Below are 18069 nucleotides of genomic sequence, written 5' to 3' on the forward strand. Positions count from 1 at the left end.
CATGTTCTATGTTCTAATTCCAGTTGGTATCCTGCCCTGAGAAGAATTAGTCAGGGTTTATCCGACACTATTCACCTTACAAAAATCTAATTTCCCCTCATAATTCCCTCGAGTACAGTTATTGCCAATATACGCAGTTCATTTTATAATCACAACATTTTCATTACAACAATAAAATGAGAAATGTATCATGAAGAAACGTGTGAATAAAAAGTTTACCTCATACATCACAATGATATATCTGAAAAGAATCGTCCCCTGTCCTTTGGTTGTATAGGGCTCTGGTGAGACCACATCTGGAGTATTGTGTACAGTTTTGGTCTCCTAATTTGAGGAAGGACATCCTTGTGATTGAAGCAGTGCAGCGTAGGTTCACGAGATTGATCCCTGGGATGGCGGGACTGCCATATGAGGAAAAATTGAAAAGACTAGGCTTGTATTCACTGGAGTTTAGAAGGATGAGGGGAAAAGATTAAACAGGAATCTGAGCGGTAACCTTTTCACACAAAGAGTGGTGGGTGTATGGAACAAGCTGCCAGAGGACTAACCCAACTTGTATGAAACAGTTAGACAGGTGCATGGATAGGACAGGTTTGGAGGGATATGGACCAAATGCGGGCAGGTGGGACTAGTGTAGCCGAGACATGTTGGCCGGTGTGGGCAAGTTGTGCCGCAGGGCCTATTTCCACACTGTGTCGCTCTGTGACTCTATGGAAAAAAAGCTTTCTGTTTTGAATCCATGAAAATAAATAAATTGGGCTATTAAGTGGCCCTAAGAGCTTTTGAAAGACTGAAAGATTCAGCCTAGTAGATTGTAATGCCACTCCCCATCAAGTCCTTGGGTCCTTCGTAACGAGAGGATTTCAGTAAAGAGTCCTTCTGCAGTTGTACAGGGCACTGGTGAGACCACATCTGGAGTATTGTGTGCAGTTTTGGTCTCCTAATTTGAGGAAGGACATCCTTGCTATTGAGGCAGTGCAACGTAGGTTCACGAAGTTGATCCCTGGGATGGCGGGACTGATCATACGAGGAAAGATTGGAAAGAGTGGGCTTGTATTGACCGGAATTTAGAAGGATGAGAGGGTATACATTTTTAGAAATGTATAAAATTATAAAAGGACTGGACAAGCTAGATGCAGGAAAAATCCCCGGGACACAACGCCTGAATGTGGGCAGATGACGGTTTGCTGGACGATGTCTGGAGGCCATGCAACAGCCTGAGGCTCACCTGGATCAGGCCCCACTCCATGCGGACCAGCCTGGACTTTGAAAATGGCGCCAGAACCTGGTGACTCTTGCATGCGGGATCGCAGTGGACTAATTCTATGCATTTTATACTAATTGGTGATTGTGCCTCGATATGGCAATACTTTACTGAACTGTATGCAAAAAGAGGTCACTGTATGTCTGTACATGTGATAATAATGAACCATTGACCATCGATTAAAGAGATAATTGGCCATGGCAACTGTGTGTGAAGATTGAGGGGCATGTGATCTGTTTACTGCTGCCCTCATACCTCCACATCTGTGCCCTGACGGCTCTGTTGATGACTAAGGCTAGGTTCAAGCACCACCCTGGAAAAAAATTGCACTACTCCATCTGCACTACCCGCGAGTCAGCATGTGGATGGAAAGGCAGCTGTAACTCACAAGCAACCAGTTCTATTAAATGCACCGGTCAGGGTTTAGTGCTCTTAAAGATTTATTTTTAAAGCATAGTCTTAAAGCAAGAATGTCAGATTTTATGTTTGTGTCTAACTGTTTGCTAGACGTGCCCTCGTTTGGAGGTGTGAGCATCTGTCGGAGGAAGAGAGGGAGCTGACGCCACATGCTGGAGGAAGAAGGAGGAAGATGACACATGGCCAGTCGCTCTCTGGTTATTCCTCAGAAGTCCAGGTCATAAGTGTAATGGAGTATTCAATGGTATCACGCCACACCTGACGTTAGCATAGGATAACCTATGAACACACAGGATACTCAGTAGTCACAGGCCATTTGGCCCAGCCAGTCCATGATGGTGTTTATGCTTCACTCAAGCCTCCTCCTGGCTTTCCTTTATTAAATCTATCGACATGACCCCATGTTCCTTTCGCCCTTGTACGCTTGTCCAGCCACCCCTTAAAATAATTTAGACTTTTAAAAACGTTTAGAGATACAGCGTGGAAACAGGACCTTCGGCCAACGAGTCGGTGCTGACCAGCGACTACCCAGTGCACAAGTACGTTCCTACACAGCAATCACCCCCCGTACATTAGTGCTAATTGGCTTCTGCAAATTGTCCCTAGTGTGCAGGATAGTGCTAGTGAACGGGGTCACTAATGATGGACTGATGGACCTATTTCTGTGCTGTATCTCTAAAGACTAAAGAAGACAAATCAACCTACAAGCCTTCACATCTTTGGAGTGTGGGAGGAAACCACAGCACCCGGAGAAAACTCACTCAATCTCAGAGAAAATGTACAAACTCCCTACAGACAGCGCCCGTAGACAGGATCAAACTTAGGGTCTCTGACGCTGTAAGGCAGCAACTCCACTGCTGTGCCACTGTGCTGCCCATTCAAACTACACACTGAGAACACCAGTTCCACATTTCTCACAGCTCTTTGGGTAAAGTTGTTTCTTCTGAATACCCAACCAGATCTCTGCCTAACCATCTTATAGATGCGTCCTTTAGCTTTACTGCTCCCTACCAGTTAAAATGCTTAATCAGCAATCATTCTATCAAAACCGCTCTTTAAAGTGACAGGGGCAACATTTAGAGGAGACATGTGGGGCTAGTTTGACACAGAACCTGGTGACACTGCCAGGAGTGGTAAATACAAATACCACAGTGGCATGTAGGATTCCTTTAGACAGGCATATTGATATCCTGGGAATGCAGGGAGAGGAGATTAGTGTGGTATTTGGCATCAGTTTGGCAAAGACATTATGGGTCGAAGGGTGTCTTCCTGTACTGTACTATTCCACATTATGTTCTAAACGTTTCAGAATTTAGAAGACCACTCTTGGGAGCTTACATTTCTCTAAAGAAACGACCCCTAGTCTCTCCCGGCTATTTTATAGCATTTATATAGTTTTTACAGGAATGTAATGAGACGCAGGAATTCAGACTGATTCTTTCCTACCTTGTCCGACATTACTAAGACCACTTTAGTAAATCTCAATGCCACTGAGAGAACAAGCAGGAGCCATTAACATCAAGGGCTCAGTACTTCTGGACAGTGGGTTAACCCTCAGCATTGACAGAGAAATGTAATATCCTCTTGCAAGATTTGGGGAATTTCTTAAAGAAATGCATCTCCTATCAAACCCAGAACAGAATATAGCTAAACTATATGATCTAAAGTTGTTTCTTTTTTTATGATATTGATCATCAATTTAAAAGAATTAAGACAGGAAAAAGCTCTTGGTAGTGACTCCTAAAAAAGCATTATGTTTTGGATTCCATTGCCACAGGTTTATAATAGCAATTGATATGATCTTTCCCCTCTCCCCACCCCCCACAACTTCCTTCATTAATCATAATTAGATTACGGTAGATGTTATCAACAGCCACCTATTCATCATCCAGAATTTAATATGAAAAGATACAGCTTTCTAATTAACATAATGGTTGGCAAGTTAATTCAAAAATAAATCGTTGTCTGTAATGTGACTATGACCAGACTGGGGCTAATTCTGGCTTCACATGGCAATGTACCGAAAGTCAGCTTTACGTCCACCCTGGCTTTTATTCCTGTAGTAGGTAAAGTGAGCAGGCTTTTTACATCAGCTTCTTCACACTATCTCATTCACTGTGAATGACAGCAGAATAAAATCCCAAAAGGAATGATCAATGCAGGATCCCACTACTTGCTGTTAAAGGACAATTCCTGAACCACAATGAAGTCTAATTCATCCATTTATTTTTCTGATTTTCCTTTCTAAAAAGACAATTACAAAGATAGGCAAGGTATGGTATGCAATGCATCACTCCTACAATCTAGCCCTAATCATCACCACATCTCACGGTATATGCCTGAAGAAATCTTGATTACAATTTAAAAAGAGAATGAGCAAACGGAAAGACTGTAGCATGAAATATCACTGGACTGAAATATTGCCATTGCACATTATGTAGTAAAGTGGTGGCTCATCTGTGATAATTTAATCATGAGCTTAATTTAACTTTTTATTGCATTAAAATTAAAATTCAGAATGCAGCACACTTTCAAACTTTTACACCAGAGATTCCTACCTCCCATACTGCGAGAAATTGTTACGATATTCGATTTATAATCCATCTTCTCTGTACAAATGCTCCAAAGCATAGGAGTACAGCCACCAGCATGTAAGAAATGTGGTTAACACCACATTGTAATGCAACAAGCTAAAAAATCCCATTAGCTCATTTGCAACAAAAAAAAAAGCAAAACTAAACGGTAACTTCCCTTCAAATCTGTTGACTCGGGAACATAGGAAGTGAGCAGGAACTCTGTTTTACTAAACTCAGATCAGCCCATTGTCACAACCCAGTCCCCTTTCCTTCCCACTTGTGTCGTGCCTTCCTTCTCGAGGTTTTGCAGCAGATATAACATGTTTTTACAATGATTCAGTCTGGGCCCAATCTGCGTAAGATCTGCAGACCTTGTGAAGCCATGCCTTTCCTATTAGACAAGCTGAATAGCCAGCCCTACTCGCTACCAACACCCTCCCACCCCCTCCTCTCCCCTCCCATCCCCTCCCTCCACTTATCCAGCAAAGAACTATCAGCTCCAGAAGCTTAAAGCAAAACCTGGAACAGACAACAGGCACAAAATATTAATAATGCTGATTAATGTTTCATCGATTAGAGCATTTATAATCTTATTTTACCAAGTTTACCAAAAAAACTTTGGATTTTTGAGAATACTAAATAAATAAAAATGTGATTTCTTTACAAGCTTGATTTAAAAAAACCCATCAATGAGAAATGCAGATGTGCACTAACACACCTGCATTGAAAAAGCATCTGTTTAAGAGCTCTTGCAGTAATTGTTATATTATCAATCTATAACTACACCAGTGAAAGCAGCATTCATCTCATATTCTCCAGAACCAAACTTCAGCCTTAACTCTTTCATCATTCAAACAGCTTTAAAAAATATTCATGCTTCATATGATAGTACAGGTACTTGTGATGCCTTAATTTTAAATTCAAAGTGTCATTACTTTGTTAAGCACTGTCCATTCACAAATCCTATAAACATAATTTTACTGATGTTACCAATTTTAGCGATCCTGGAAACTTCAATTACGTTGCATACTGTCACGTGCCCATAAGAGCAGGACAAATCCGAAGAATTCTAAGGTGTTATTTACTTTATTTGTACCTTGCTAGATTTTGCTCATTTTTATTGAGATCTAATGAAGATCAAACAAAATGTAATTTTCTTACATTTATCACAGATTTAAGGCTGTAACTTCTCCCACATTCCCAGGCACCATTCACCAATTTGCTGTCAATTTATAATAATAAAGATAAAACATTTTTTTAAATGCCCCCAAACTCTCTGAAGATGTCTAAAGAAGGGTCCCGATCTGAAATGCCAACTATCCAGCTTCTCCAGAGAATCTGTCGAAGTCATTAAGTTACTCCAGCACTTTATGTCCCCCAAATTCTTTGTTTGCAACAATAAACATTAACTATTTGAGTTGCCATCTACGTATTGTCTTAGCACAGAATGAATAGCATCGGCCTCCCTGCTCCAAAACACACCACCTACACACCAGCATCCTGTCCACTCTTCACACCCATATTAGATATTCAAAACAGAAATCCATATACAATGCAAACATACGTGCGCAAATGCATACCACACACACACACACACACACACACACACACACACACACACACACACACACACACACACACACACACACACACACACACACACGTACACACACACACACACACGTATGTACACACACACACACACACACCACTCTTCCTATCCTCAATGCCCTTCACACACCCACATACAGCCAACGATCGATAGTTCCTGGTACAGGACTAAAGCCAAATATGATGTAATGCAAAGGCATACTTAATATTCAGCTCCTTAGATTGTAACGTTCCAATACAATTTTATCTATTTTCACACAGTCTGTCGTGGCTACTTATGTAAGGATTTGGGAATCAGTCACTCATTTATTGATTAGCAGACTGGCTGTGTTTTCCTCAACAAGAATATCCCCTCTAGAAATGACATCAGAAGTATCACTTAGCAGCCCGAGTATGGGGTCTGTACTGACACTGATTCAATCCTTATCGGAAAATGTCAGCAGATACCAAGCAACAAGCTGCACTAAGAAATCACACATGGCTGCCTGCTGTTATTTTTTGCTATCAATCAGAATAAATTAACACTGTAATCCTCCTCGATCTTTTAATCCGCTTGAGAGTCCCAGTTTACAGTAACCCTCTGCATTTCTGCTAAAAGCAACCCAGCAAAGATGTCTGTTACCTGCTCCATACAAGTAGTGCAGCAACTGATTTTTCTCACCCGAAGCCTATGGGGAAATCCAGCACGATACAACAAAACAATACCTTTGTTTTTTTTCTTTCTCTGGCCCGGTTGCTCTTTTTCATAGGTGTTGCCCATCATCCCTTATTACCATGTTGCAGCTCATCCCTCTCCACTTCCCTCTTGCCTGGATTGTTTGGAGGATTGCCAGCAGCAAAGTGCTAGCCCCAGCGCAGCCTGCACAGGGTGCATCATTACAAACAGTTCCTATGGGAAATGGGCCCTGCGTACCACAGGAACAAAAGGGAGGGAGGGGGAGAGGCACTGTTTGAATTCCTTCCTGGTACCAACGAGAAAAAGCAACAATACTGTGGCTGTGGTGTTTGATTTCACTTGTTTTAATATTAATTTCAGTAATTAATACCTGTTCCAAACCACCGTAATTAACTGATAACCAGAAGTAATTACCTCAATGGGTCAGCTAGTTACAGCAACAACGATTTAAGATTGTGAAACAGGAAGCACCTGGGTTTGCTTCCCGCCTGTTCTGCGTTACGATAGATTTTACATCGTGGGGCAGTAATAAGTGAATATCAATTGACCTGTGTGCCCAAAGATTGACAATTAGAATCACCACCCAATGAATTCTACTCAATGCATATCGATGCATCTGCGACTGCCTTATGTCTAAGAATTTCATTGTCCTATACAGGGACACATGACAATAAACTCACTTGAACTTGAACTTGAACTCTTGGCTGCTTGGTCGTGAATTGGGCAGTAGCCCAAGACCCATTGACCTACTATCCAAACCCCACTTTTGAATGTGCATTTTGAGCAGACCACAACTTTAGACTGGGCAGAAAGAAGTAGGATAACATTGATTTATTTGAGGAAGGACGCAAAGTGCGGCAGTAACTCAGCGGGGCAGGCAGCATCCCTGAACATAGATAGGTGACGTTTTGGGTCAGGACCCATCTTCAGAGGTAATCTGGCCTTGTGTGAGATTTTTAAGATATCAACAATATTGTAGTACATGTGTAGGAAGGAACTCTAGATGCTGGTTTAAACCAAAGTTAGACACAAAATGCAGGAGTAGCTCAGTGGGACAGGCAGCATCTCTGGATAGAAGGAATGGGTGACGTTTCAGGTCGAGAACCTTTTTCAGTCAGGGGAGGGGGTGATACAAAGATAAGGAAGTTTAAGGTGTGAAAATGAGACAAAGGGGATGGGGATCAATGGAAATGTAGAATAGATCATTGTTCGCTAAAAGAAGGTAACAACAAAGCAAACAGAGATAAAATTGAATCAAGGACAGTCAGACGGGTTGATGAATTGGGAAGGGGGGAGGGATGGAGAGCAAGAACTTACTTGAAGTTAGAGAAGTTCATATTCATAACATAGAACATAGAAACATAGAAACATAGAAATTAGGTGCAGGAGTAGGCCATTCGGCCCTTCGAGCCTGCACCGCCATTCAATATGATCATGGCTGATCATCCAACTCAGTATCCCGTACCTGCCTTCTCTCCATACCCTCTGATCCCCTTAGCCACAAGGGCCACATCTAACTCCCTCTTAAATATAGCCAATGAACTGGCCTCGACTACCCTCTGTGGTCCTTCAGATTTGGAGACCAAAACTGTACGCAATACTCCAGGTGTGGTCTCACCAAGACCCTGTACAACTGCAGTAGAACCTCCCTGCTCCTATACTCAAATCCTTTTGCTATGAAAGCTAACATACCATTCGCTTTCTTCACTGCCTGCTGCACCTGCATGCCTACTTTCAATGACTGGTGTACCATGACACCCAGGTCTCGCTGCATCTCCCCTTTTCCTAGTCGGCCACCATTTAGATAATAGTCTGCTTTCCTGTTTTTGCCACCAAAATGGATAACCTCACATTTATCCACTGCAGTGTAACACTGCAGTGTAAGCTGCCCAAGCGAAATATGAGGTGCTGTTCCTCCAATTTGCGCTGGGCCTCACTCTGACAATGCAGTTAGAAGTGTTTAACAACCAGAAGATCAGGTAGGTTAAGGTGGACAAAGCGGAGGTGTTCAACAAAACGATCACCGAGCCTGTGCTTGGTCTCGCTGATATATAGGAACCTACACCTGGAACAACGGATATAGATGAGGTTGGAGGAGGTGCAACTGCACCTCTGCCTCACCTGAAACGACTGTCGGGGTCCTTCGACGGAGTCAAGGGGGCGATATAGGGGCAGTTGTTGCATCTCCTGTGGTTGCAGGGGAAAGTACCTGTGGAGGGGGTGGGAGGGGTGGGAGGGGACAAGTTAACCAGGGAGTTGTGGATGGAAAGATCTCAGCGGAAAGTGGTGGAGGGGGGAAGAAGAGGCTAGTGGTTAGATCTCGTTGGAGGTGGCGAAAATGGCGGAGTATTATGTTTGGTATGTGACGGCTGATGGGGTGAAAGTTGAGGACTACGGGAACTCTGTCCCTATTGCGACTGAGAGGAGGGGGAGCTAGGAGTGGGATATTGAGGAAACCTTAGTGAGGGCCTCATCTATGATGGAAGATGGAGCCCCTGTTCCCTAAAGAATGAAGACATCCCAGATATCCTGGTATGGAACACTTCAGCTTGGGTGCAGATGCACCATAGACAGAGGAATTGGGAGAGGGCATAGTCTTTACAGGAAGCAGGGTGGGAAGAAGTGTAGTCTAGATAGCTGTGGGAGTCAGTAGGTTTATAATAGATGTCAGTCGATAGTCTATCTCCTGTTATGGAGACGGTGAAGTCAAGAAATGGTCGGAAGAAGTCGGAGATGGTCCAAGTGAAATTGAGTGCAGGATGCAAATTAGTAGAAAAGTTAATGAAATCAGTGAGTTCTGCGTGGGTGCAGGAGGTAGCATGATGTCGTCAATGTAGCGGAGATTGAGTTCGGGGATAGGGGCATATAGCCATAAATCTACATGATGATCTGTTGCAGTTATTTAGATTGCCAGACTCATTTGGTGAATATTTTGTTTGGTCTAGTTAATGTAGATGCTGCACAACCTTCAGGGATTTCAAGGGAGGAAGGTTTTAGCTACAGGAATTATCTTGCCTACTCCAATCTCCAATGGAACAGGGACACCTCCAAACTAAAGGAAGAGAGTCGCAGATAAGGAGTAAAGGAATTTTCAGGTGGCTTGATATTAGGTGCACAATTTCTCTGAGAAGCTGCTTGCAAGGAGATAGAGCTCCCGACTACCTGGCTCTATGTGCCCGCCAACCTTTACCCTTCCCCGGTCCACCGATCACCTTTCGCTTCTGTCTCACCACTCTCCCTCTCCTCTTTATGCTAACTATCTTCCCTCTCCACACTCTGACTTGAAACAGTGACCATTCCTTTTCATCCGCAGATGCTGCTCGGCTTGCTTGGTTCCTCCTGCAGATTGAGTTTGAGTTCAATTTCTTGTTTATTGGTACAGTGAAAAGCTTTTGTTCCGTGCTAACCAGTCAGCGGAAAGACGAAACTTGGTTACAATGGTATCCACATTGTACATTGTCCGTTGCACTATAATAAGCCGACTGATAGCGTTGCCAACTAGACCTGCTGGCTGGTCACATATTTTATCTAATGGTTACTCATCTCACCGAAGTGTGTCCTGCTCAGAATTTGAGATGGGGATAAACTAGGGGCTATTCTATGACTTGTCCATTGACTGTCACCATAGCAATGGAGGCAATTTAACGGCAGCTTCTGGAGTACACATATTGCCATTAAACAAGAAATGTGCCCCTAAGTTACCATTCATCTTCTGCCAAAACCATTATGTAGGTCATAATATACATTTTTGCTCTCTGCAAAATGTTTTAAAAGTTAAATTAAGAGCTTTATGTTTCTTGGTTTGCCATTTGTCAGTTTTGTCACTCTGTCATAATGATGGCATGAACTGAAACCACACATGCCCAACAGAAGGCAAGGAGCTGGAACTGACTGTGTTAGGGAGTCCACACACTGATATACACGATCTTTGGGAGTAAGTTTGCGTAAGAGTCATACAGCTTGGAAACAGGCCCTTCGGCTCAACTTGCCACACACCAGCCAACGTCCAAGCTACACTAATCCCACCTTTCCATGTTTGGCCCATTTCCTTCCAAACCTGTCCTATCCATGTACCTATTTAACTGTTTCTTAAATTTTGGGATAGTACCTGCCTCAACTAGCTCCTCTGGCAGCTCATTCCATACACCCACTACCGTTTGAGTGAAAAAGTTATCCCTCAGATTCCTATTAAATATTTTCCCCTTCACTTTAAACCAATGTCCTCTGGTCCTCGATTCCCCTCCTCTGGCCATATCCCTTCGCCACAGACTGAAAAATCCAGGCTACTAATCTGCCTTTCAGTTGTGAATTTAGATGACAACTGTCTTATCCTGAACCACATATAGCTCTGGGAATTGAAAGCAAGAAACAAACTGCCGGAGGGACTCAGCAGATCAGGCAGCACCTGTGAAGGGAAATGGACAGACAATGTCTTGGGTTGGGATGCAGACTTCTTCAGACTTCATTGTGTGAAACAGATAGTGCTTGACCCGCTGAGTTAGTCATAGATACAGACAGCGTTATACAGCGTGGAAACAGGTCCTTAGGCCAAACTTGCCCACACCAACCAACATGTCACATCTACATTAGTCCCACCTGCCTGCGTTAGGGCTATATGTTAGGGCCTCTGCCACAGAAGATAGTTGAGGCCAGTTCATTGGCTATATTTAAGAGGGAGTTAGATGTGGCCCTTGTGGCTAAAGAGATCAGGGGGTATGGAGAGGGCAGGTACAGGATACTGAGTTGGATGATCAGCCATGATCATATTGAATGGCGGTGCAGGCTCGAAGGGCCGAATGGCCTACTCCTGCACCTATTTTCTATGTTTCTATGCCTACAAACCTATCCTATCCATGTACCGGGCTTGAACATTGCAATAGTACCTGCCTCTATTATCACCTCCGGCAGCTCGTTCCATACATCCACCACCCTTTGTATGGAAGAGTTACCCCTCAGGTTTCTATTAAATCTTCCCTCCTCACCTTAAACCAATGTTTTTGGGTCTCAATTCCCCTACACTGGGCAATAGACTTTGTTTCTTTACCCGATCTATTCCTCTCATAACTTTATAACCTCTATAAGATCGCCCCACATCCTCCTGCGCTCCCAGGAATAATGTCTTAGCCTGCTTAACCTCGCCCTACAGCTCAGGCCCTTGAGTCTTGTCAACATCCTCTTAAATCTTCTCTGCACCCTTTCCAGCTTGACAATGTCTTTCCTATAACATGGTGCCATAAACTGAGCACAATACTCTAAATGTGACCTCACCAAAGTCTTATATAACTGCGACTGACCTCCCAACTTCTATACTGGTCACCCTCCAGAAGTTTGTTTTTTACTCAAGATTCCAGCATCTACAGTGTCTTGTACCTTGAGGAATTGAAGTTGGTTGCTGAGAAACTGGATTCTTGTGATCTGTACATTAGTGAATCTTAATGAAAAATCAGTCACATACGAAAACTGGACACACAAAAAACTGGGACTTCCTTCAGCTGCAGTGTTTATCTGACACTGAATAATTTATTTCCACAGAATAGACCATGAATAGACCTGGCTCATGAAGTCTGGATTTGGGAGCATGTTTCAGGTAGGTCTTCTCAAGTAAAATACCAATCCCTTGTGAAAGCTCTCCCTCATTCTCCCCATATTACTGATCTCAAATTCCATTCAGTGGAAACTCCAACAATCTGATCCCATCCAAATGACTGGTGCTGGAACATGCCTTCCATCCTGACAACATATCCATCAGCTGCTTCCCACATCTATAGGATGTTCCAAATCACACTTAATCCGTACTAAACCCCAACAGAAAACCAGCCATCAATCCACTTTCCCTCCCCCCATCTTTGACCTTCCTTCCCATCCCCGCCTCAGATCTACCTTCCTATGCCCCGCCACCAACTCACCCTCCCATCCCCCACCACTGACCTGCCTTCTCAACCCCCATCACTGACCCACCGTCCCATCCCCCACCACTGATCCACCTTCCCATCCCCACCAGTGACACACACTCCCGCCCCCCCCTCACTGACCCACCCACCCATCCCGCACCACCAACCCACCTTCCCAACCCCATCATCGACCCACCTTCCCATGCACCGCTACCCATCCACCTTCTGATGCCCAGCCACTGACCAACTTTCCCATCCCCCACCATCCTCGGCCCCCACTCACCTCCCCATCCCCTGTTCCCCTCACCGACAGAGCTACTACCACCATCCCTTGAACTCCATACTTCCTCAAGGATCCCACTCTGTTCCTCACAGCATTCTCTCTTGGGTGAACATTCAGCTAAATATTACAGGGATGAGAACTAGAACACAATGTTTCCTGGCACCTGTCACCTTTATAGATATAATGTTCAATTTCTATGCTTTTTTTATTTCCCTTACCATTGGTTGCTGATAAACGGGAATAAAATGTGATAGTGTATGTTCTTTACAATTTAGAACCACACTAGTTGATGGTTTATATCACAGACTAGCTTTAAAGTTCAAATCTTACTCTCAGTGAGGAGTAAGTCAAGGCATAATCAGGTAGGTTCAGAACTCATGTAGTCCTAGTTGACATCCAGAAAGTACAGTGAAAAGAAAAACAAACATGAAGAAAGATCATAATTTTATGTACACATCATTAATTGCAATAACTACTGTAGCTCTCAATCCGAAGAGGTTGACTCATGCACAATATGTTGTGATGTGACACCTTTATGGCATTAAGGATATTATGGCAGTGATTAATATGTGTGGGTTTATTCTGGGAATAAGTGTTTAATTTCTGTCATTACCTCGAATGACTGAAATTCAAATAGCTACAGTAACAATCTCAAATCAAAATGTCTAAATGTAGAGATGAGGTGATTTGACTGAAACCATATCTGAGGTGGGTTCTATTATTATCTGTGCATTAATCTATTCCACAAACTGATATAAAGCTTTAGTGACAAGGATGTTTACAAATTCAATTCTTAATCTGCAAGACAGCAATTCTTAATCTGTGGGGGATCATTAAATCTATTTGGGAAGGAAACGCTACCAGTCAAAGCACCACTCTGAATCAATGTTCCACCCTACATCACTATATGGTTTTGGTGGGTGAGATGGAAGAAAGACTCAGATGTGTTGTTCTCCTCTGATAAATAATCTGCAGGCACCCAAGAACAGATTTCATAGAAATCTGAAATTCAATTGCTCAAAGGTCTTTGGATGGTGGAGTAGATGCATCTTTTAAAACCAAGATAGAACCATTTTATTTGATGTAGGTTTCAAGCAACATGGTTAATGTGAGTTAATGGGGCTGTGGATTTGTAATGATCAAAGTGAATGATAAAGTAAAATAAAGGGACCTCTTAAAATATATTTCCCTAATAGATATCAACATTGTTGGCATTCATTGGCCATCCCGAATTGCTCCTGAACCAGTTATGAGTCAACCATATTGGGATACTGCATGGTTGCCAGCGATGATCTACCAATGTTCTTAATGTTCCCCTGTATGTCTGCAATGTACAAGGGAGGAAAAGCTGGAAGAGTACCCAATTTACACCTATCCAATGTCTATGGCATATATCTGAAGAAGGGTCCCAACCCAAAGTGTCTTCTGGCCATTCCCTCCTCAGATGCTGCCTGGCTCGCAGAGTTCCTCCACCATTTTGTGTTTACTCAAGATTCCAACATCTGAGTCTCTGGTTTCTCCATGGCATTTTTCACAAAACTGACTGCATGAGAAACTGGGTGTAAATATATCCAAATAACTGTGCACAGGCATAATGTAGTAACTAAAACTGAAAGGTCTTCAATTTCTCATCAACTATGTTATATCTGTGTTTACCCCTGGAATACAAAGCAGCGGGATGGATATTAACTCTAACAATTTACAGAATTGTGGGAAATTAAAGGAGAAAGGCTCATCACTGTCGAATCTCAAACAGTACCCCATCAGTATCAAATCAGGAAGAATGACTACCTAGATGAAGCATTAGAAAGTGGTTGGTCCAGTGAGATCTGGTACATCCAAGCAAAATCCCAGGAAGTAACCATAGCAATGAGCTGCATTATGAAAGATAAATGGCGTTTTCACCTTGGAGATAAAAGCTGCCGATTGCTCAACCTTCAGCAGCCCTGGTTTATCCAGGAAGGTGATGGTTAAAATTAGATATTCATCCAGGCTCTTGATACAGCTAACAGTTCCTAGGGCCACTAGCTGCAAAGTTTCCATGGAAACCTGGAAGCTGCAGCTTCTCCCTTCTGTTGAAGCTCATCGCTGGCTGAGTGGGTGGAGCACAAGATATTATTTTTTATAATCTCAGATATTAAGCACGGCTCTTTTCCAGAGAGGTCTTACTGTTTGTTCTATTGCCCCAGCAAAATCTCAGGGTTCTAGCGTCTAGGGCAGCAACACAAGAATGTGTAGCAACAGCAATGGTATTTGAGACATATCATATTACTGTAGCCACCTCCCCACCCACCCACAAACACATTCAAGAAAAATAAAGGAAGGTAACCATCACCGTCTCATGGAGTCGTACAGCACAGAAATTAGTCTGAGCTAATCATCAAACACCCATTTACTATAATTCAATGTTTCCATTCCATCATTTCTACAGGCTGAAGAAGTGTCCCGACCTGAAACTTCACCTGCCTATGTTCTCCAGAGATGCAGCCTGACCCGGAGTTACTTCAGAACTTTGTGTCTCTTCTTGTAAACCAGCATCTGCAGTTCTTTGTGCTTCCAATTATTTTTTTACTGTTCTCAACTCTTCTCAGACTCTACCATGATCCTACACTAATGTAGATATCAGGGACAGAGTACAATGGCCAATTAACCCACCACCATTAAGGGCCTGGTCAGTGATCCCAACATCCCATTAATATATCTTCTTTTGACCAAATTAATTGAATGTCTTGTTGAAGCAACAGAGAGTTAATGTGCATGATGTGCATCATGTGTATCTGGACTTCCAAAAGGCATTTGATGAAATACCACGGTATTAAGTATTAAGGAGACTTAAAACGGGAGGTTAGGGGTTAAAGGTCAAACAAATGAGACAGAAAAAGATACGAAACTGGATCAGTGTCAGAACAAAGAGTGGGTAATGGTTGATTCTCAAACTGGAGGGAAGTATTGAATGAGTTTCCCCTGTCTTTCTGATATATATTGGTGATCTGGACTTGTTTACTGTTGATAACAGACTTTAGGGGAACATAAACAAATTGGGCATGCGCACATGAAATAGAATTTAATGCAAATAAGTGAGATAAAATTTAAATGGACTAAAAACTATAAGTAAACCACAGGCTCTTTCAGATAGTGGATAGTCTACAGTGCCTGCATAATTTTGAAGTAGGGGTCAGTTTTGGACTGACAATAGAAAAATGTCAGAAACGTGGATCTGATCTGCATGTAATGCACAAATGCACTGCCACCTTTCTCCCTCTTATACAAGTTATCCATCACGGTCATTTGAAATCAAGCTGGAAGTACAGCTATCCTAGCCGATACTAAAAGGATAGGAAGATTACTCTTCCCATTACATTACAGCTAACCAGTACCATTCAGACCATTCACTGAGCAATAATAATAAATGTCGCAGAACAGAGCCCTGAAGTAATCATAGCTGTAGCAAAGCTCATTACGTTGCTATTAAATTAGACTTTACAAGATACAGGAGATTTAGTACATAAAATAAATTATTCATCCTCATCTCAGTTCAACTGACTCTCAGTAAAAACCTGCACTTCTCTCATCACAACATCTGGGTAGCTATTGAAGCAACTTAATATCAACTCTTCGCCATCTACAATGCTATTCCACACACAGGATACTCTTTATGTGAAGATAATCTTCTTAGCACTTGTCCCAACTTGCTTTTCACCAGTTTGTTTATTTGTGTCACATTGTCTGACTTCCCTTATTCAATCACGATAAAATGTGACAAATTTGCGGTTAAGCTCCATGTTTTACTTGCATTCAACATTTTTGAAGCCCTGGAGTCAGTTGCCTACAGTCTGGAAACTTGTGTGTGGCTTTTTACGTGGAATTCTGGCACACAAAAAAAATGTCTTGTGCATGTTTTGAAACATTTGCATCCATTTCCTGGTGAAGATCTGTCCATCGGGAAATGGGAACAGGCACACTCGGTCACAATTCATAAGCAAGGGGCTCACTTTCTCACTGTGTGTCATACATGAAGTTGCCATCATATCCATCAATATGCATTATGCCGTTAATTTCTTGCTATCAGAAATTGGATCAAACGATTGTTGGATACATGACCTTGGCCCCATTGCAGAAGCGCCACGACACGGGGCTGGAAACTGGAAGTATTCTGAGCTAATTCTGCTACCACCTTCATCTATTGCGACAAGTGATGGCTCCCACTGATTGTCGCCAGAAGCTTGCGTTCCTTTCAGGATGGACGATGACAGCGAGGTCAACATTTGTAACAAGATGGACTCGAAAGAAGAAGAAGAATACATGACCTTAATTTAGAACTCTTAAATAGGGGCGGCATGGTGGCGTAGCGGTAGGGTGCCAGAGACCCGATTCTACCTTGACTACGGATGCTGTCTACATGGAGCTTGTACGTTCTCCTTGTGACCGCGTGGTTTATTCCCATGCTCCAAAGACATACAGGTTTGTAGGTTAATTGGCTTTGGCTTTGGTAAAATTTATAAATTGTCTTTGGTGTGTAGGATAGTGCTCGTGTATGGGGCAATTGTTGGTTGGCACAAACTCATTGGGCTGAAGGGCTTGTTTCTGTGTTGTATCTCTGCACTAAACTAAACGGAAAGCAGACATGACATCACTGTTAAGATTGCTTCGAGCATGCTGCAAAGGGACCCTGCTGGGAAATTAGTTTGTATATTTAATAAATCCTTCCCCCAGTTATTTTAATGTTTTACAAATGTAATTGTCATTAATGCGGAGAATATGTCGAAGGAGTCTGTACATCTGTATCCTTAGGTCCCAGCTGGTTCAGTCTGTGGCCCTGGTGTGTTATTTATTCAGTACAGTGGCTTGGAGCTCCCTGCAGCGCAAGACCAGACCCCATCAGTTCCACGTTACTGTGTGTCTCCACCTGCAAACCCATCAACCATTATTCCACCAGCCTTGTTTTTCCTCTCCATTTACCATGATCTTCCACCAACCCACCCGAAACTTTAGGCCTCAGTATTAAGTTCTTTAAAACCAATGAGTTGCTTCTCATAAAGCAGTGAGGGAATGAAGCAGCACTTGCAGTTTAGTCGTGCGGTTGTCTTTAATGGTTTTTCAAGGGAGGAAACCACAAGCTTAGTGGGGTTTTTTTTAGAGTAAGGATGTCCCATTTTCACAAGTTAATTGGTGAAACCCAATCTGATGCAGACAAATATCTGGTGCACCAAACATTCAATTTCTGACCAAATACTTTAACATAAATATTACAGCAGGAACCACCTGCAGGTCACAGATGCAACACACATTTCAAATGAAGTGCTGCTATAACAACAAAGGCTCTACAAGTACCTGATATTGTTATGGCATTA

General features: G+C 42.7%; 1 protein-coding gene across 6 annotated transcripts in view; it reads right to left on the reverse strand.

Annotated features, from left to right (window-relative positions):
- Positions 1–18069, reverse strand: part of nhsl2 (NHS like 2) — a 305225-nt gene that overhangs the window by 122462 nt on the left and 164694 nt on the right. Inside the window, exon 1 of one of the 6 annotated variants that reach the window (XM_033030596.1) lies at positions 6574–6732. The exons of 4 other annotated variants lie outside the window; for them this stretch is intronic. In XM_033030596.1, the coding sequence (XP_032886487.1) occupies positions 6574–6631 (58 nt within the window). In that variant the 5' untranslated portion in view covers positions 6632–6732. Of the gene's footprint in view, positions 1–4239; positions 4663–6573; positions 6733–18069 lie in introns of those variants that run through there. One more of the 6 variants, XM_033030595.1, reaches the window with a different exon arrangement.

Source organism: Amblyraja radiata, chromosome 12 (assembly GCF_010909765.2).
Source record: "Amblyraja radiata isolate CabotCenter1 chromosome 12, sAmbRad1.1.pri, whole genome shotgun sequence".
Lineage (NCBI taxonomy): Eukaryota > Metazoa > Chordata > Chondrichthyes > Rajiformes > Rajidae > Amblyraja > Amblyraja radiata.